At 45.4% G+C, this 21,151-nt stretch overlaps 1 protein-coding gene across 2 annotated transcripts in view; it reads left to right on the forward strand.

The window, feature by feature from the left end:
* DNAH6 (dynein axonemal heavy chain 6) overlaps positions 1-21,151 on the forward strand; it is a 2,458,578-nt gene that overhangs the window by 329,781 nt on the left and 2,107,646 nt on the right. For both annotated transcript variants that reach the window (XM_085636629.1, XM_085636630.1), the window contains exon 11: positions 582-782. In XM_085636629.1, the coding sequence (XP_085492755.1) occupies positions 582-782 (201 nt within the window). The remainder of the gene's footprint in view (positions 1-581; positions 783-21,151) is intronic.

Raw genomic sequence — 21,151 nt, forward strand, 5'->3', positions numbered from 1 at the left:
GGGTTCTCATATAAAAAGTAAATCTCCAGTTTTCTCAATTCTTGAAAATGCAGCTATAATAAGTTTGCATGTGTATGCTTAGCCCAGCTTTTGGATTGCAGCATATTTTCATTATCCTCACATCCATAGTACATAACAGAAATTATAACAGAGTATATGACAAAAAAATTAAAAATAAGAAAGGCCTGAAAGGACAGTTTATTTCTATTAGAAAGTTAGAACAGGTGTGAAGTGATTAGTCGTCTTAACACTACAACAAATGCCCACTGTTTTAGTCACTTCCATATGGGTCAGTTTGTCATCCTCAATCTCCACTTTTTAGTGTAGATGATTAGTGAAATCAATTGCAGGCCTTTATATTCTTGTTTGCTTATTTTTTACCTTTTCAGGCATAATGTAAGCCATTTAATGTTAATTAGTGGAATCCACCACCTCTGACTTTCCTCTTAAGGACAAGAGTCAATTATTTATTTTTTGTTTGGAGGAGAATGAATAGTTGATGGATTGCATACATTTATTGCCTCAAACTGTACAGTGTTGCTACTATAATATGTAACCTTTGTGGTTTTATTTTCCATTAGGATGCAATTTCAGATGTCATTCACCAGTTTCAGGAAACTGTCCTGTCGGTTTCCAATCTGGTTCCTGATCCCTATTTTGAGGCGTTTACTCGCCCCATCATAAACAACAAGCCGGAGGAAAAAACCTGCGGAGAAGGACCAAGCCTAACCACAATGTTTGAAGATGACAAGCATTTGCAAACAATTATTCAACAAATAAAGGTACGTTTGCAGATGTTGTTTTATACGTTGTTTGTAGGTGCTTCTTTACACAGTGTTTGCAGATGTTGTTTTACACAAAAGGATCTATGTGCTAAGTCACATGATTTTTCTTTAAGGAAAATATTATAATTTAGGATCCTGGTTTTACAGGGCTTTTTGTTGACATTTATCCACATTTATTTTTTTAAACACATTTTTCCATGCGTTTTCCACATGTATTTTTGTATTTATAAATAAAGCCCAAACAAGTATTCTTCCACAAAAAGCGTGGATGTCTTCGGGTTTCTAGTCTCAACTAAGTAACCGACACAGTTCAGTTAAGCAATTTTTTTTACTACAGTTCTGTTAATTTTGTTTAAAAAACGACATTCTGTTAAACACACATTGTGAAATATATTATAGCCTTATAGCCCGCCGTAGCGGGCTATACCGTCTATTAAAGACCCGCTCCTGCGTTAAAGGCCCGAGCCGAAGGCGAGGTATTTTTACAAGGGACGGGACTTTAATAGCCGGTATAGCCCTGCTACGAAGGGCTATAAGACCATTAGAACATTCTGCCACTAGAGGGCAGAAAGTTCTAACAAATAAAACAAAGGCTTCTCGAAGCTCGAGGGGATTTAAATCCCCTAGAGCTCTGAGAGGCCTTTGTAAAACATTGGCATGTTGCTCTGCGGGCCTTTACCGGCCCCTTGAAGCAGGTAGCACTCCATTGTCTTCAATGGAGCTCCCAACATTCCAATGTTCTAATGATTTTTATAGTTCTTTCTGGAACACTTAAACCCCAAAGGTTTCAAGCATTTCACATATTGGTGCTCAAAATGCCAGATTAAGAGCTCTGGAAACAGAAGCCCTCTGCCCAACGTTGGGGTGTTGATCTAAAATGTTGCTGGTTTAGCCTGTGACCAGTGCCCTGCTATGACAGTACAGTAATGCAACACAATATAATCATGCTATTAGTTAACAGATTCCACAAATTTGTTAGGCTTTCAGATTTACACATGCTCATTTATTAACATGTATGTGCTAGTACCATGTATAGGCCTGCGTGATTGCTATTTTGGTTTACAGTGGTAATTCACACTAATAATTCCAGAGCACGTCTTGTGAATCGAAGGTGTCTTTTTCAATTTTTGTTTCTACTGGTACTAGTTTAAAGACCCTGTTTAGTGAGCCAGGATACAGACTTTTACAGAGAGAAAACATGATGGTGGGACTTTCTGGAAAGGACAAATGAGTACTTCCTTTGGGATGCTGAGAACGTGCGGGCAGTGCCCTTAGCAGATATCGTAGGAGAATATAACCTATTGACTTTGCATATTGTAGGACTATTTTCTTGCTTAATTGTCTTTTGTTTGCTTTTGCTAATAATCTAGTTATCATTACCAGAATTGTTGAATGCGATGGCTGTTTCTGACCAATCAGTGATTTCTGATCAAACCATTACCTGGCTTTTATCTGTCCAGTCAGATAAATGTGTCCACAAGGCACTTATCTGTTTATAGCTTCAAAGTTCAGTGAACATCTATGGCGTATTGGGTAAAGGTAGTATCGCTGCATTATGTTTGATCCAGATGATGTCAAAGGAAATTAAATAAAAAAAATTGATATCATGAATTACAGGATACATGCAGCTTAGTCAGGGATTAGCTCCTTTAGCGAATTGTAAATTGTAAGACTATGGTGTATTAGACAGGTAACTTTCCTCACCAAATCATAGCTGAGACACAGGTATGTACACACAGGATATAAGGCCCTCACTGTAATCTTCTATATGTGTGCTTACATAAGTGCAAGGCTATGGAAGTTATATGCATGGGCATTACGTCCAAACTCTGATGCAGATGTGAAGGCTCCATCTCATTGTAGTGTTCGCCTGCACAGTGCTTGCGCTGTGCATGTGAAATCTATTGTATTCAATATAAATTCTAAAAGGGCTTACATCCCGCCCCCTTGCTTTTGCATGCCACTTACTTTTCTTCCGTTTCTATTGGCTGCAGGATACTGTTTCCTGTACTTCACCATGTGCTTTTCTTATCCGTCTTGTTATGAGCCCCCGTGTACCCCAATCTAGGCCAAGGTAGCTACACGACCTTTTACCTACATGTGTCCTACCTTGCTCTGCATAATGGTTCTAGCACTGACCTTTTACCCAGTTATGTGCTGAATAAATGTCGATCAGTTTCCTTGAAACTGGCCTCATTTATTATGCAAGAGGATTCTTATTATCATATCTTAATCCCATGCCCAGGACCTACACAGCAGGATTAACATATTCTGTATAATAATTCCTTACAAAAGTCATTGCTATCGTCATCCTTGGACGACAAGCCCACTATACATAATCGCAACCATTACATATCCAGGTAGAACCCCTGAGGGTACCTTTTGGGTATAAAAGAACCACATCTTCACTGGGTAACCAGAGGAGAAGCTTCCACGCTGACACAAGACACTGAGATCCCTGCATGTAGAAAATCCAGCATGCAGTGGTCTGACTTCCCTTGCGGGGTGTCCAACTCGAGACCAATACGGGGTCCTTCGTTCTCTTCCATCAGGTAATGGGGTTGGCTCTTTCCTAGGGGATTCTTGGCTTTACACCCACATACATGCTAGGTACACTTATATAGGTTCTGCATAGTAAGAGTACACTTGATTACTGCCATGTATCTATATGCCTGCATATACTCACTGTTATAGCACCATGGTAGAATTCTACCTTTTATTTACTCTGTTGGTGCTTGCAATCTTATACATCTGTTTCTGTCTAATGATTGTCGCAGTAAACATGTTTTATACTAGAATGACTCTGGTTCAATAAATGCTTATTGAAAACGTCCCCACCGTTTATTCTATGTATCTCTCTGAGGCTAAGTGAGTACGAGTGACTGACCGTAAAGTACTGCACTGTTTCCACAATCCCTGAAAGATCAAGGGTTGTCGTGTTCGATAGTTGCCAGCAACTATTTTCTCCTTGGTAAGGGTAGGGGCTTATGGTGGCACTGTGAGCTAGCTGGGCTAAAGGCTAACATATATATCCTTTGGGGATGAATTGAATCAGTCTGGACACCAATCCCGTAGTTTATGTTATCTAAACGCGCAGATCCTATATAGCTTTGTAGGAACTACATGACAGTCTCCCGTAGCCCAATTACTGTTTTGATTCGCTTTGCTGGAACTTCTTTCAAGCGTGTCAGCACCTCAACTGTCACTACAAGAGCTACACCCTTGCTTTAAAGTTACAGTGCTGCACAAGTGCTGTTTGCTCAGCGGGCTGTTATCTCCCTGGAGATCCCCTGATGTGCCTTTTATTCCTTCTCCCCGCTCCGGACAAAGCACTTACTACCTAGTGTCCCTAGAGCACAAGCAGGGATCCACTTGAGTGCGCTCGTCATCTCGTGCACTTCACCGTCCCACCGGGGAACAAGCAGGCATCCACTTCCTCATCTTCCTGTTTTGCCCATGGGCAGCAGGCATGAGTGCTTTCACTTTTAAAAAGCGAGTGTAGTCAAAGCAGGCATGTAAACAAAGGTTCGGCAATGTTGCTTTCTCCATGTGGTTGCCTTTCTCTGGCACTGCACGTCTGGATGTGTGATGGACATCATTTGTTTGGTGATTGTTGAGGTTTGTCTGGCACAGTGGAAAAAAAGTAGTTATTTGGACTGTTTTACAGACTGGGGGAGGGTATGCGGGGGTAGCTTCTGTCGCCATTTAGTTTTTCGTTCAAATAACAACACCGTCTGTTTATTTCCCCATAGCACCTTTTGGCTCTCTAACGACTTCAAACTGATTAATACATGAACAGAGTTCCATTTGAGGCCCAGTTTACAGGTTTTTATCCTTCTGTGCCCCATCTGCACGTTAATATATGTAAAAAATTAGCTGGCCTTAAAGTTATCTTTCAGAAAGCTCATTGGGGTTCACAGTTGTGTATGGACATGTGAAGTCCTTTGCTTTGCTCAATAAATGCTCATTAGGAAGAGATTGTAACTGAATAACTGACACTGCAAGTTAAATAGAGTAGTCTGTAGCTGTAACCAAGTTTCTGTTCAAGATCTTGATGTTTTGTACAAATTTTGTATGTAGCACCTTACACAGTTTGTGTTGCTGTTGTATTTACCTGTATAATTGTAGTGACATCATCTGGTACATGGCAGCTGGGGTGGGCACAAAGAGGTTAATTTTTCATACAACATGGTACATAAACCACCCTAACTATCTACCCTCCGAACTGCTATGTTCAACATTCTAGGTACTTGCCCCAGCCACCATGTAAATATAGTCAACTCTGTGTATCCATACCAGCTACTACTTATATAACTCTACATACCCACCATAGCTGCTGTGACCATTTCTCTACCTGTGTACCCGCACCAGAGGCTAACAATAACACCCAGTCTCTACGTCCTATGTCCTCTGCTATGTGCAATACTTTAGCTTGACATACCTGCTCCAGCTGCTATGTATGAGACTCTAGCTCTACGAACCCGCCACAGCTACTATGTACAACACTTTACCTCTACATACTGGCCCCAGCTGGTATGTACATCACTCTGGTTCCACGTACCCACCCCAGGAGCTATGTACGACACTCTAGCTCTAAGCACCCGCCTCAGCTGCTATGTACGACTGTTGGGATTTCTGGTTGGCTATGGCCTGCGCCAAAGCCAGGCAGAAACCACCACTCTAGTCAGGGCAAGAGAGTTACACGCCGAAGATAACGCCTGCTCACCCCCTTGGTAGCTTGGCACGAGCAGTCAGGCTTATCCTGGAGTCAATGTGTAAAGGGATGTATGACGTTACAACGCACACTTTTACAACGCATGCACTTACAACACATTTTTTACAACGCATAATCCATTACAACGCACTACACTTACAACGCATGACACTACAACGCATTTTTAAAAACTACCTTTACAACGCATACCATTACAACGCATAATATTAAATTGCATTTAAGGTAAGTATTAGATAGTATAGGGGTAAAAACTACTTTTCTAACTCCAGGGGGTGCAACAGTAGGGTAAGTGTTGGATAGTATAGGGGTAAAAATTGCTATTCTAACTCCAGGGGGTGCAACAGTAGGGTAAGTGTTGGATAGTATAGGGGTAAAAATTACTATTCTAACTCCAGGGGGTGCAACAGTAGGGTAAGTGTTGGATAGTATAGGGGTAAAAATTACTATTCTAACTCCAGGGGGTGCAACAGTAGGGTAAGTGTTGGATAGTATAGGGGTAAAAATTACTATTCTAACTCCAGGGGGTGCAACAGTAGGGTAAGTGTTGGATAGTATAGGGGTAACAATTACTAATCTAACTCCAGGGGGTGCAACAGTAGAGTAAGTGTTGGATAGTGTAGGGGTAAAAATTACTATTCTAACTCCAGGGGGTGCAACAGTAGAGTAAGTGTTGGATAGTGTAGTGTAATATTATGCGTTGTAATGGTAGGCGTTGTAATGGAATGCGTTGTAAAGGTAGTTTTTAAAAATGCGTTGTAGTGTCATGCGTTGTAAGTGTAGTGCGTTGTAATGGATTATGCGTTGTAAAAAATGCGTTGTAAGTGTAGTGCGTTGTAACAGTTGCGTTGTAAAGGTTGTTCCCCTGTGTAAAGCGTTTGCGCAACACACACACAGCAGCAACACACTAGGCACACCACAAAAGGAACTCCACACAAGGTTATGTCAAAAATAGCCTTTTATTATCATAATACACATTAGAATAGTAATCACACAATATACACTGTGCCACTTGGTACTAGGCAATATTTACAGGGGATTATATACACATGACCGGGCCACATGGACCACTGTCAGAACCATCACAAAGTGAACATAGTAAATGTAGAAGATATAATAACCGTAGAACACAACCAGTAATTACTGGCAAACACTGTACTCAGCATCATCCTGTAGCACAAACCATATTATGCACAGTATCACCTCAGGCGTAAAATACATTATGCACCAACCTCATAAGCCTAAACACATTAGACCATAACCTCCTAAGCATAACTCACATTAGGGATAAATCACAGTGGGGAATAACCTCCCAAGCATAGACCACAATATGCAAAACCTCATAACATAAACCACAGTAGAGGCATAAATCACGGTGCATAAAACAGTACATGAATCACATTTCCTGCGCACCACATAAATCACAGTAGGGCCTGGCACACTAACAACCTTACAGTCCCCCTGGCCAACTGGCCTTCTCAAAGGGGCTCAAATGCCCTATGTCCCAAATGTCAGGGCGGCTGCCAATGCAGCAGAATCCACGTACGCCATTGCGCTGGGGCATAGGAGTGTATCTCACTCCTGTCTCATTCAGAAACACTCGCTAAAAGAGCTGATGGCCAAAACGTTGAAGCTGCCCATGCTGTTGCGGTGCAGCTGTGAATAAACAAAGTAAAGGGCCTTCTGGGCCCCCACTGGGGCTCTCTCAACAAAAGGTGTGCCATCGTCGCAGCTGCCTGCGCTGGTGCGGTGCAGCTGGGGAAGGAAATCAGTACTGGCACCACTATGCCTCTTCTGTCCCACTCAGGGACTCCCTAAAACAAAAATGCGCAAGACGTTGCAGCTGCCCGCGCTGGTGTGGTGCAGCTGTGAGTAAAATACGGGGCGTGGCATCTCTGTGCCTCGGGGGAGCAACTATGGGGGCAGACAACGATAGCGTGCCTTGACATACACCCCCCTTCCAGCCAGCTCCACTCACCCGACTTTCTGCTCCGGACTCCTCTCTTCGCCCGGTCTCTATGAGAGCCCCACTGACCAACGGTGAGATTTCTCCTGCACGCGAGGCTTCCCTCGCTCACGGGAGACCCGCGCTGCCCTTGGCGGCCTCAGCCGCCTCTCCTTACTTCACCCGGGACCCCTCCTGAGACCCGGGACTTTGCTGTGGAGCCTGCGAGGCTCTGGCCAGATTTCCGCCGGCGGCTTCCTTCTTACGCCTCACCCACCATCAGGCAACGGTGCATGTCTGCTGGGTTGCGCTCAGCCGCAGCCCGGCAGTTTCTTTCGGTGGCTCCAGCTTCTCGGCCGCAATGCGGGGTGGGCACCCGCCTTCGTGAAAACAATTGTGGGGTGGGCACCTGCTCACCAGAACCGTGCAGATGCGGGGTGGGCACCTGCCAGCCATATTGTAAGCGGAAGAAACGCGGGGTGGGCACCCGCGAAAAACATGCATAAAGCGGGGTAGGCTCCTGCTGCTGAGAGCCACAAATGCAGGGGAATCTCCATGTCGGGATTCCCTTCCAAACGCTACTCAGCCCAGCGCTGTAAGCCAAAGCCCAAGACGCTCTTCCTCTGTTGGGCAAATTTAAAAACAGGCGCTAGATACAGCAGAGAAATCTTTAAAGTCATGAAGGATAGACAGAAACCAAAGCTCCAAGCAAAAAGTTCCTCTAGGGATCAAGGGGGCAATGCTGGGCCCAGGGAGCCAAGTCCTCATGGCAGTTCCTCCTGGGCCCCAGCAGCAGCACGCCCCCACAGGTTTAAGAACAAGCACAGAACAGCACAAGAACCGGACCAAAAATTTGGGTCACAGCCCCTACAGTTATCCCAAGCATTCATTTGTCTGTAGTGCAGGGCATGGGGGAACCAGATGCAACTGGTTCAGGGAGGAATTGGAGCACTTTGTTTTCCAAGCTCCTCTTCCCCTTTGTCAGTTAGGGGCTAGGTGATCAGACGCACCACAGGGGGCGGAGCCAGCATTGTCCAGGCTGGGCACAGTCCTATTCAGAGTCAGGGGATTACTCCTCCCACTACTCCCAGCACAGATGTCCCATTCAGCCTAGTGCTGACTCACTCTGCCCCTCCTGGAGCCACACACACCTCCCAGCCCCTGTCACTCACAAGCCAGACATGCAATTCACATCAGGCAGGAAGACACATAGCACACAGAAATGCCAACTTCTAAAAGTGGCATTTCTCCCATAGTCATCATAAATCTGCTCAAACCATTGCACAGCATTTATTCTCATAATTTCATACATACTAAACTTGACCACGCTGCTCCTCCCATCGTAGGAATTACCACTGACACACTTTTTCAGGGAATCCCCAATGCATTCCTATGAGAAGGCAGGCCAACCTTACCAAATGTACACAGAGATTACACGCACTTTACACTGGACCACAGTGCTAAAGTTCCCAGAGGCCTAAAACCACCAGCACCATGTCAGAAATAAGGCAAAAAGTTTAGGGGTGAACCTGTCAAAAAGGGCCAAGTCCAACTACAACAACACTATCGCTATCCACACGTCCCAGCTGCTATGTACAACTCTCCATATACTCGCCCCAGCTGTTATGTACGACAGTCTAGCCCTCCCCACCCATCCCAGCTGCTATGTACAACACTCAACGTCTATGTACCCGCCCCAGCGGCTATGTACAACACTAGCCCTACCTACCCACCCAGCTGCAATCTACAACACTGTAGCTCTAGTACCTGCCCCAGCTGCAAAGGGCAACATGCTAACTGCATGTCAAGGCCCCAGCAGCTAGGTATCATACTGTATCTCTACATGCCACCCAGGCTGCTAGGTACAACACTCTAATTCCATGAATCGACTGCAAAAGCTATATACAATTCACTATCTTTAAAAAGCAGCCCCAGCTGCTATATACAGTATTCCAACTCTGAACAACCATGACAGTTAATCTGTACATCACTCAACCTCTGTGTACCCAGGCCAGTATTTATATTCAACAATATAATGTTACATACTAAACCCAGCAGGTACATACAACACTCTTTCTCTATGCACCCACCCATGCTGTATACAACATTCTATGTATCCATCCCATGTGCTATGTACCTCACTCATTTGCACAACCACCTAGTTTCTCTGTACAACAGTCTACCACTGTGTGTTCATCCCAATAGCTCTGCACATCCCTCAAATCAATGTCAAGGTGACGCTAAGTGTATAGAAAAGATTCTGTTTTTAAGTTTTGCTGTAGCTCTCAAAGATCTATTCTGGAGCTCGACCACAGAAGTGAGGGTCACTTTGAAAGTTTGTAAATACATTAGTTTGTGAGCCTAATTAACATGTGTGCTCATATGAAAAACACATGTTCAAATCAATATGATGTCCAGGTAAAAAAAACGTTCTCTCACCCATTGTAAGATGTGAGTCCAGCCACTCACCTGAAATCCAGGTCCGTCCGCAGGGGCGTTGACTGTTCCTCAACCCCCCCTAAACACCTCTCAGCGCTGTTGAGAAACACAGGAGCCCTGGCAGGTGTCCAAAGAGGGAAGGGGATTTGGGATGAGAGACAAAGAAGAAAGAGAGGCTGCTACGATTCCCCACCTGGGCCAGCCAAGATCCAGAATCCAGAATACGGCAAAAGCAATCTTGACTATACCTAAAAATATATAAAGAGCATATTACTTATACAGACCCTATCTACTATTCTAATACAAATATCTTGTACTACGTTGTCCTAATTACCTTTCTTTATGTTGGGACCTTTTCAATATTCATAAAAGATGTTCTCTCAATAAGCACAATAACGTTAAAACAAGATTCTATGAAATACAAAACATTTATATGTGTTAGACCTTTTATTCTTTATCCTGATTTACACTCAGTATACTGTACACGCCGTATATCTCACCTGATTATGTGTTTGTAGTAATGCATAAACTAGGCACCTGCATAAACTATGCACCTGGATATGTCCTCAGAAGATTCTGGTCAAATTACTATCAAAAGCCTGTCAGCTGCTTACAAATAGTCACTGAATATAAGCATCAATTGCGCTTTAAATGCAGCCAGAAAAGCATGAATCAAATGTCAAGCATAATGTGCAGAAAATGCAAAAGGTAAATTGCAGTCTCTTTTAAAATGTAGCCAGAAAACACTGATGCCAAAAATCCAAAGTTATTGTCAACTAGTAAAGAGTTAACATTGCAATCACACACACTGCTGATGTGAAATGTCAAGATTAAGCCTCAAAATGAAGGATTAACACTCTAAATATTCCAAATGAAGGGTTAACACTCTAAATACACAAGCGCGCGCAAGCAGACTAGTGATAACCAGTTTTTTTTAACACTTAGCTCTTGCACATGATGTCCATGAATCCTTGGAATGTCCTTGTTGTCTTGAGCCGGTTCGAAGACATGGAGGAAATCCTTGCAGACAGCTCCAGTTACTGAAGGAGAGGCTCTGGTGAGTTCCTTTCAAGCAGTGATGAGGAAAGGCTCTGGGGAATTCCCTCGTGGAGTCAGGAAGCAAAAAGCCAAGCAATGCTTAACAGATGGATGTGGCTATTTATAGCTAATTCCTGGGCATGACTGGGGTGTAACACAATGTGTGCAATTATGACTCATTGCCACCTGTTTACACTGAGAAGCTGCAGTTGCCTAGAGACATAATTGCAATGTCAACAGGCTTAGAAAAACGTGTGCATTTAAATGCCATGACTCACGTTTTCAGACTCCCGGTTCTCCATAAGCATTGGCAAAGTTCAAGGTTGTAACCAATGTAATAACAAGCATTGGCACAAGCAATAAACAAGCATAGGCAAAATCATCACAAAATAAAACATAATAAAATAAGATGCAGTTCTATAAACAAACAGCAACATGACTAATTCGACCACCATATGGGTGTTGACAGATAACACAGGGTATACTGTTCCTTGTGAAATGGGTATTCCTGACACCCATTGTGTTAAGCTGGGGAATAGGAACTATGAGATTTTGTAGCCGCCGCTTGTCCCCTCACACAATTATGAAGGTGAAACACAATCCACCACTTGCTTTACATCTTGGAGATTTTGCTAAAAAGTTTATTTCTCAAATAGATCAAAAGTTGATAAAGAGAAAACACCCACTGTGCTCTGTGTAGTGGCAGGCCTTTGAAAAGTTTAACTGATCAGCTTTCACTTGCTGACTGCTGTATTCAGATGCTAAACTGACACAAATGCAGAGCAATGTCCACAGACTGTATTCATTATAGCTAAAAACGCAAACATATCTTAATAATACTGCTACAGATTGTGCCTTATAATATTTTTATTGCTGAATAATTTTGTCAACCCTGCCACATAATTTGGTCTTCCACCGCCTCATAATTCCTGTAGCCTTGGTGTTCTGTATCTGCAAGTAGGTTATTAGTAATTAAGGGAGTCTATTCCTTTGGGTTATTGATTCCAGTCATGATTCCATAACTGCAGACTTAGCTTCACTGACTGTACAGTAAGATATATATGAGAGCGGTGTGTATATATGTGTAACTGACATATCCTATATCTGTGTGAACACACACACCTAAATGTCCACACAGCGCTCACAGATAGCAGCATCAAGATGTGTGCATAATTCTAAGCACATTCCTCAGTGGATGTCACAATAGTAGTACTGCATTTTATCCTTGTGTAATACTGTTGCCAACAGTAGTTTTCGGCAACAAATCCACTAAGTCCTGCGGAAGCTGGTGTCTCTAGCATACCATGTCATTTCTTGACACAACCTCAATGCCCACGTTAGGCTATAGCCGCCCATGGTGGAAAGCGCTTCTTCAGTGAAGTAAATACTAATAATATGGATTCATAGAGATTGGATCAAATTCTGCAAAGGGCCAAATCAGCTGTCACAATTATAGCATAACTGAAGCTCTGAACTAATGCATAAAAAGGGTTTTGTTGCCTCACCAGTTGAGGCATTCTGGTTTGCGTGTGCCCCCATCACAACATATATCTATCATTTCTTCTTTTACTTTTTTTTTTTAGTGTAAACTGGATTAATATTCTGTAGTCTGTATTTTTATCCACTGTCCCTAAAAAGTGAGTGATGTAATATGTGATGTCATCAGCAGTGAATTGCGGGGGCACCAGTTATAGTTAGCTTAACTATAACGGACGGATTTCTTGTACGAGTAAAAAGTCAGATGAACTATAACGTCCCTGAAACCTGTGGTTTTTTCAGTGAATTTCTAAGGTTTTTTAAATGCTACTTCCTAACTATAACATAGTAGTCACGTTTGCAGAGTGGTGCAGAAAGGTGTTTGGGTCTCCGACCAGGGCTCAGGAATTCCGCTGTGTAGGACTTACAGGAGGTACCAGGAGGGCATCTTGGCCCCCAATGCCCCTCAGAGTAAAGTGGACTTCATCCCCCAACCCGTAGTGTGCCAGGAGGCGCATTTGCAGAATGGTGTAGAAAGGGGGCGTGGCCTCTGAAGACCTCTTAGCAATCCCACTGTGTGGGACTTACTGGAGGTAACAGTAGGGGTAGGTGGCCCCCATCCTCTGACCCGCCCCTGGGCTCCCCCTCCAACCGCCCCTTCTCTGCGTCGCTACTAAAACATTAATACTTTGCTCCTGGGACCTGGCCCACCCAGGGGCTTAAAAGCAACGAAGCGCGAGGACCGCACTTCGTTTAAAAAAAAAAAAAACAGCGGGATTCACACACCCTACGTGGATCCCGCTGAAAATATTTTTTTTAAATGCTTTTTTTGGCCCTGGGGGTCTCTGTGGGACCTCCTGACCAGGCCTAGGGGAGCAGGGTGTTTCTAACCTGCCCCCTTTTCTTTTTAAAAAAATAATTTTCTTCCCTTTTTGCTTGTGACTTAGTTTTACTGAGTCACCAGATGGCTGCCAACACTTCTTAGTTTGAAGTGTTGGCAGCCAATCAGAGACAAGCTCTTGATCGGGAGGGTTAGCGGAACCACTGCGGCAGCGAGATACATAATTTTATTTATTTTTTGATTTCTCAGGAACTACTGAATGGATTTACACCATTTAAAGCAAAAAGTGCACTCTGGACAAAGAACTACATCTCTGCCAAATTTGGTGTAATTCCGTTCAGCAGTCCGGGCTGTAGCCGCAGCAAATTTTCCTATGGAAATTAACATGGAGAAAACGCGTTTTGGGACCCCCTTTTTTCACGGCCCCAATTAACGGATCACCCTGAATATTTTAAGACAGGAGCTGACCGAAGCGCCCCATTAGTTTTGAAAATCTCATGAAGATTTGTCAACCGGCACCAAAGATATTGTCAAAAGAAAAAACGCTTTCAATGGAAACTAGGTTCTAACTATAACTACCTACTGGTGACCGCCAGTGGAAATAGGAATAACGCCCAGCGCTGGTTATCTCAGTTACGGGTCCCCATCAGTATCATATTTTTGCAATATATAAACAGTAGTGCACTTAGAATCAATAAACAACAGTTATTTCTTCTATCTTTCCTCAAAATTTCTTTTATTCTTTCTTTAAGTGTTTTTTTCAATACGCAAGCAGCCTCCAAAGCTGCCTCCAAAACTGCAAATGCCAACACATGTTTCCCGCCCAAACACACTTCTTTAAGGCTGTTACAAACAAAAATTATGTATCAATATATATCATAAAGTAAATAAACAAATAAAGCATAATTCTGATGGATACATCTGCCAGTGGATTCTTCACCTTGTGAATATCCCCTGCGCCTGCAACATTCGGAAACTTTTGTAGCTCTCCACGCCGACAAGGACGACGTCACAGAAGCACGACTCCGCTTGCGGCTCCGCTGATGTCACTGGATCCATAAGAGTACCTCGTCGGCATGATGTCAGTTCCCTTTTGTCCGCGCTGTCGACGCTAACAGTTTTCTGGGACTCTCCGTAGCTTTGGCTAGTTACTTTGTGTTTCTGCCAGTTATTCTCTTTCTTCTTGCTTCTTGTTTGAAGATGACGACGAAGAAGTCTGGATTCAAGCCGTGTAGAGAATGCGGTAAGCACATTTCCATCACGGATCCACACGAGGACTGTGTCTTGTGCCTGTCGTCGGATCACAATGTCGAGGGATGCTCTTGCTGCCGCAAAATGAATCCTAAGGCCCTGAAAGAAAGAGAAGCCCGAGTCCGGTTATGCCTCAATCTGAGCCTTATCTCCCCTTTCCAGGCCCGGGTCAAGACCCATCGCTTTATTTAAATGCAATGTATGGCGTCTTCGCAAGAGCGATGTACCCCTCTGGAGCACCTTTGGGTCCCATGGGTCCAATGGCTTTTAATCTGGGGGTTCCTCAAGCCTACGCTCAAGCTCCATTCATGCCTTTTTTCCCATCGACGCCGTCTTGGCATTTCCCGGTGCCGAGGACATCGACGCCGCTTCCACCTTCTCCGGCTCCAGCTCGACCTCGTTCGACTCCGGCTGCTTCTCTGGATCCATGTTCGACGCCGGCTCTGTCGGAGTCGGTTGCGGCGTCGCCGATAATGGTCCTGAGGATTAGGTCCAGGCGAGAAGCACATAGGGTCCGGGAGGAACAAAAGTACCAGGTTGAAGAGATGGAAGAAGGTGAGTTCATGGAGTCTGATGACTTATTTGAGGAATTGAAGGAGGCTAGTGGCCTAGATTTGTCACCTGAATGGGAGATTAATCCTCCAGCTGATACTCCCTCTAAAGATGTGGCTCCTTACCACACGGTCATTAGGAAAGCAGCGGAGCTTTTGGATTTACAGCTGCCAACTGCTGAATTTAAACCTAACATCCTCACTGAGGTTTTGCATTCTCCCTCCAATGTGACAGAGCCTTTACTTCCATTTAATGAGGCCATCACTGAACCAGTCATGGAGGTATGGCAAAAGCCCTTTTCAGCTCCTGCAGTTTATAAAACTGTAGCTAGAAGGTACAGGGCTGCTCCAGGTGATCCAGACTTTCTTACCTCCCATCCTTCTCCGGAAAGTCTGGTGGTTCAGGCTTCCTGCTCAAAGAGGTCTTCCGGGGCCTTTCCACAGGTTCCTAGGGACGCTAAAAAGCTCGACCAGTCGGCCAAGAAAGTTTTTTCCTCGGCGAGTATGGCCTTAAAGTCAACAGATGCCACCTGTCTCTTGGGCTGTTATATCCACGCTCTCATGGATTCCGCTAAACAGCTGACTCCTAAGTTATTTGAGGAGGACAGGCAGAACTTTAATGAAGTGCTGTCAGACACTCGGGCGGCTGCGCATCAGGTTATCCAGAGTGGCCTGGACACTGCGGACTCTGTCGCCAGAATTATGGGCTCCTCAGTCACCACAAGGAGGAGTGCGTGACTGAAATCATCTGAGTTCTCCCCTGATGTGCCGGCAACGCTTCTGGACCTGCCTTTTGACGGTTCTGGGCTGTTTGGTAAAAAGGCTGATGCAGCATTGGAAAGATTCAAGGAAAGCAAAGCCATGGCCAAATCTCTGGGTCTGCAGACTCAGCCTAGGGGTTCTTATAGGAGATACAGAGGCATTGGGAGGTCGTCCTTTCGGACCTGCAGGCAGCCCCAGCAGCAACAGCATCAACAGAATACTCTGTATAACAGCTACAGGAGCAGAATCTGAGGTCGTGCTCGAGGTCGGCAGCTCTCCTCCTTCTCTTCCTCTTCCTCCCTCCCTCCCTCCATTGCAAAGCAGCCCTTGATCCACCATTCTGGATCATGTTGGTCCTGTGGGGGGCCGGTTTACCCATTTTCTACAAGATTGGGAATCGGTCACTACAGACCTTTGGGTTCTAGATCTTGTAGAAAATGGGTGTGCTCTTCCCTTTCGGGAATTCCCTCCGAATTACCCTCCTTGCCAAGGTGCTTGCTCGGAGGACCACCTTCTTCTGCAGGAGGAAGTCCTTACGTTATTAAAAAAAGGTGCGATAGAGGTGGTTTCAGAGCAGGAGAGGGGTCAGGGATGCTACTCTCGGTATTTGCTGATTCCGAAAAAGGATGGCAGACTACGTCCAATTCTGGACCTCAGGATCTTGAACCTTTTTCTGAAGCAAGAGAAGTTCAAGATGCTCACCCGTGCGCCGGTTCTTCAAGCGCTGCAGCAGGAGGACTGGATGGTGTTGATCGACTTGCAGGATGCGTATTTCCACATCCCCATCCTGAAGTCGCTCAGGAAGTAACTCCGTTTTATGGTAGGGTCGCAACATTATCTGTTTGCGGTCCTTCCGTTTGGTCTTACTACTGCACCTCAAGTCTTCACCAAGGTGATGGCAGTGGTGGCAGCCCATCTCAGAAGGTCGTGGATTCCAGTTTTCCCCTATCTGGATGACTGGCAGATCAAAGCGGAGTCGCCAGAGAAGGTGCTTCATCATCTGCAAGTTACAACCCAGCTGTTGTAAAAATTGGGTTTCTCGATAAACGTGCCCAAATCTCACCTGGTGCCCTCTCAGCGCAACCTGTTCAAAGGGGCGGTACTGGACACTACTGTGTGTCGAGCGTTCCCACCTTCACAAAGGATTCTCGACATTCAGGAAATGATTCCCTTGTTTTACAATGGAGTGGTCGTTCCAGTCCTGAAGGTCCTTCGTCTGCTCGGTCTGTTTGCTTCCTGCATTCTGTTGGTCAACCATGCACGCTGGCACATGAGGGCGCTCCAGTGGTGCCTCCGCAGGCAGTGGTATCAGCACAACGGAGATCTCAGGGAGTCTGTGAGGATCTCCAGAGAAGCTGCAGCGGATCTGTCTTGGTGGAGCGTGGAGGGCAATCTGTCTCAAGGAAAGCCCTTCCATCTACCTCCATCAGTGGCCACAGTGATAATGGATGCATCCACTTTAGGGTGGGGTGCGCATCTGGGGGATCTGGAGCTCAAGGGTCTTTGGTCTCCAGAGGAAAGGTTGCTTTACATCAACCTTTTGGAATTGCGGGTGATACGTTTGGCACTAAAGGCCTTTCTCCCTTCCCTTCGCGGTCAGTCGGTTCAAGTCCTGACGGACAACACTACCGTGATGTGGTATGTCAACAAACAGGGAGGAGTGGGGTCGCGTTGTCTCTACAGAGAGGCTCTGCGTCTCTGGTCCTGGGTTCAGGATCACCAGATTTGTCTGATGGCAAATCATCTGGCCAGAGTTCTGAACATTTGTGCAGACAGTGTCAGTCGTCAGTTATGTCGACCACGAGTGGAGGCTCCATCCGGAGGTGGTTCGTCTTGTTTTTCAGACGTGGGGAACTCCTCGGGTAGACCTGTTGGCCACTCACGAGAACGCTCACTGCCCGTCATTCTGCAGTCTCCAGTATCCAATGCAGGGGGCTTTGGGGGATGCGTTTCAGTTGAGTTGGGACTCACATCCCCTTTACGCGTTTCCTACCATACCCCTGATTCCTCGGGTTCTGAGGAAGATTCGCCAAGACCGGGTCCAAGTCATATTGATCGCCCCAGATTGGCCAAGAAGGGTGTGGTATACAGATCTTCTCCACCTCTCCTCGTGCCCTCCGCTCCGTCTCCCTCTCAGGGTAGACCTCCTCTCACAATCGGAGGGGCAGGTTCTACACCCCCACCTCCATGCCTGGAGATTGAACGGGGTAACCTGAATTCTTTTTCTTTCCCGCCTGATGTGGTAGATGTAATATTGTCTGCCAGACATAATTCCACTAAATCTATCTATTCTTATAGGTGGTCTAAATTTGTTCTTTGGTGTGGAGAGAAATCTATTGACCCTTTGAGGGCTCGTTTATCCAATATCCTTCAGTTTGCTCTCTCTCTAGCTCAGCAAGGCTTTGCTGTAGCTACTGTGAAGGGTTATTTATCGGCTCTGTCTGCATTCCTTTGCTTGCCGGATCAGCCATCCTTGTTTAAATCACCTATTGTGTTACGGTACATTAAGGGCCTTACCAACAAATTTCCGCCCACTCTATTTATTGTGCCTCAATCGGAATTAAATCTTGTCTTAACTTACTTGATGGGTTCTCCCTTTGAACCCTTGCACAAGTTTCCCTTAAGGCTATTGTCTTTTAAAACAGTTTTTCTCATTGCCATTACCTCGGCAAGGAGGGTAAGTGAGCTTCAAGCTCTGAGTTCGAAACCCCCATTCTTGTCCATTCATGTGGAAAGAATGGTACACAGGACCAGGGCTGCTTTTCTGCCTAAGGTGGTAACTCCTTTCCATCTGGGGCAGTCCATTACTCTTCCTACCTTCTATCCTCTCCCTCACCCTTCCAAGGAGGAGGAGCGGCTTCACCGCTTGGACCCTAAAAGGGCGGTGAGTTTTTACCTCGATAGAACTAAAGACTTTCGAGTGGATGACCAGCTCTTCGTGGGCTTCATTGGCTGCAGGAAAGGCAGAGCGCTGCACAAGCGCACTCTTTCCAGTTGGATTATCTTGTGCATCAAGATCTGTTACTCTTTGGCCGGTAAGGAACCTCCAGAGGGTATAAGGGCTCACTCTACCAGGGCAAAGTCTTCTACGTCTGCCTTACCTAGAGGTGTTCCTGTGGAGGACAATTGTAGAGCGGCAACTTGGGCCTCCCTCCACACTTTCACGAAGCATTACTGCTTAGATTCCGAGGTGAGGAGGGACGGACACTTTGCACGTTCCGTCCTTCAGGTCTTTTTGGTATAGAAGGGTGGACACCCTCCTCCGGGAGTGGGGACTGCTGTGGGATTCTAGTCACAAGGTGAGGAATCCACTGGCAGATGTATCCATCAGAAAAACAAGTTACTTACCTTCGGTAACGCTTTTTCTGGTGGATACAGTATCTGCCTGTGGAATTCCTCACTGACCCACCCGCCTCCCCGTTGTCCACCCTTGTATACCTACAATAGTGATAATGTGATAAAATCTATTGTCAAAGGAAGTGTGTTATTTCTTTTGCTTTACTGCATTGGCTTCACACTGTGTGTGTTGGTTTGAATATTATGTACTGTGTATACTGTATATATCTATTGTTATCGGTCCGTCCGTGTGCCTCAAAGGCACAGGGAAAAAAAAGGGCGGACTGACGTCTTCACGCCGACGAGGCTCTCTTTTGGCTCCAGTGACATCAGTGGAGCCGTGTGCGGAGCCATGCTATTGTGACGTCGTCCTCGTCGGCGTAGAGAGCTATGAAAAAGTTCCGAATGTTGCTGGCGCAGGGGATATTCACAAGGTGAGGAATCCACAGGCAGATACTATATCCACCAGAAAAAGTGTTACCGAAGGTAAATAACTTGTTCATCTTGCTGAATAATCATACGGTCCTTGGTAATTTTAATTTCCATCTTGATGCTCACTATGATAATGACACTGACGCCCTACTTATGACTATTTCCTTGCTCGGTCTGGTCCAACTGGTGGATAGTTCCACACACCAAGCTGGCCATACTTTAGATGGCATTTTTTCAAATAATTAATTCTTGGGGAACATAAGAACACTTCCCCTTGTCTCGTTAAATCATAGGGCTATTCTTTTTGACATTAAGCTCAGGCAAACAGCAAATGATCCCTTAGCCAGTCCATCTTGGAACTCATCACGTGTATGGCACAAGATCCAAGTGCTGGCACTTTCTTATCTACTAGAGAATACTCTTCCTGGGCCATTTAAAGATGGCTAGACTCTGCCACCACATCCTTGGCACCTCCGACCCTCGGTCTAGGTCCACTGTCTCTCCGCAGCTCTGCTGTGCCGTCTCTTGCCTCCAGACCTCCGCCTCCTCCTTGGGAGGTTTGAGGCTGCTGCCCGCTCCTGCTGCCCGGTCCAACTGGGACCAGACTGCCTGCAACCACCGTAACCTTTCTCAGCCGTTTTTTAGGGCTCGCGCTTGCGTTGCAGTGTGAAGCACTGCTCGCGCAGCGAGAGCCCTTTTGTATAGGGTTTTGAAATCTGACCACACACTAGTGCGTGTGATCAGCTTTCGCCGTAAGGCATTGGCTTTCGCGTGCTTTTTTTTTTACAAAAAAAGCACGCGATTTGGCAAAGGCGGGCGCATGTCCTGCCTTTGCTACGCCCAGTCCAGACAGTGGCTAGCACGCGTAGCAGTGTGCGTTTGCCTTGCTTTCGCAGCCGCGCTCCCTCCCCCCCTCCTCTGTGGTGCGCGCGCACCACTAGTTGTTGACAATAGCGATTGCGACGCGATTATACCAAAAGTAAAGAAATAGAAAAAAACATCTATTTCTTTACTTTCGTTATAATCGCGGCACCGCGTCGATGCTTATTTCCACAGTTGCCGACATCTTTTCCCTGGCTGTTGATAATTTACAGGAATATCTTCCAGTGGCAAAGAGCCACGTACTCTTCTCAAGATTCCCAAAAGCTTTTTCAAACTCTTCATCTAATTACGCGCATGATCTCTGGGAAACAAATATTCTAATGCCTGAAGTCATAAAGAGATTCGCATGTTGTCACGATCTACGTCTCAATATGGCCTTCTTAATTCAGCAGAAACGTGCTGAGTCCAAAACGAGATGTGGTCATGGCTGCTTGCAGACAGCGCCATATGCACCCCTTAAAATTCGAAACAGAATGGCACATGCAGAGTCTTGGCAGCAACAAAGAGACAGTTAAATCTCCATCCTCCAGTGGAAAAGAAACATTGTCGGGTGCCTGCCTATTTTTATAATCCAGGGCAAACCACTTGACCTTACACTGGAATCTCACCCGGCCTCTTGCATTCCTGAATATGTCATCATCTCTCTTCACAAGTATGCCCCGAGACAACATTGCTACTTTC

This window comes from Triturus cristatus, chromosome 2_1 (assembly GCF_964204655.1).
Source record: "Triturus cristatus chromosome 2_1, aTriCri1.1, whole genome shotgun sequence".
NCBI classification, from domain to species: domain Eukaryota; kingdom Metazoa; phylum Chordata; class Amphibia; order Caudata; family Salamandridae; genus Triturus; species Triturus cristatus.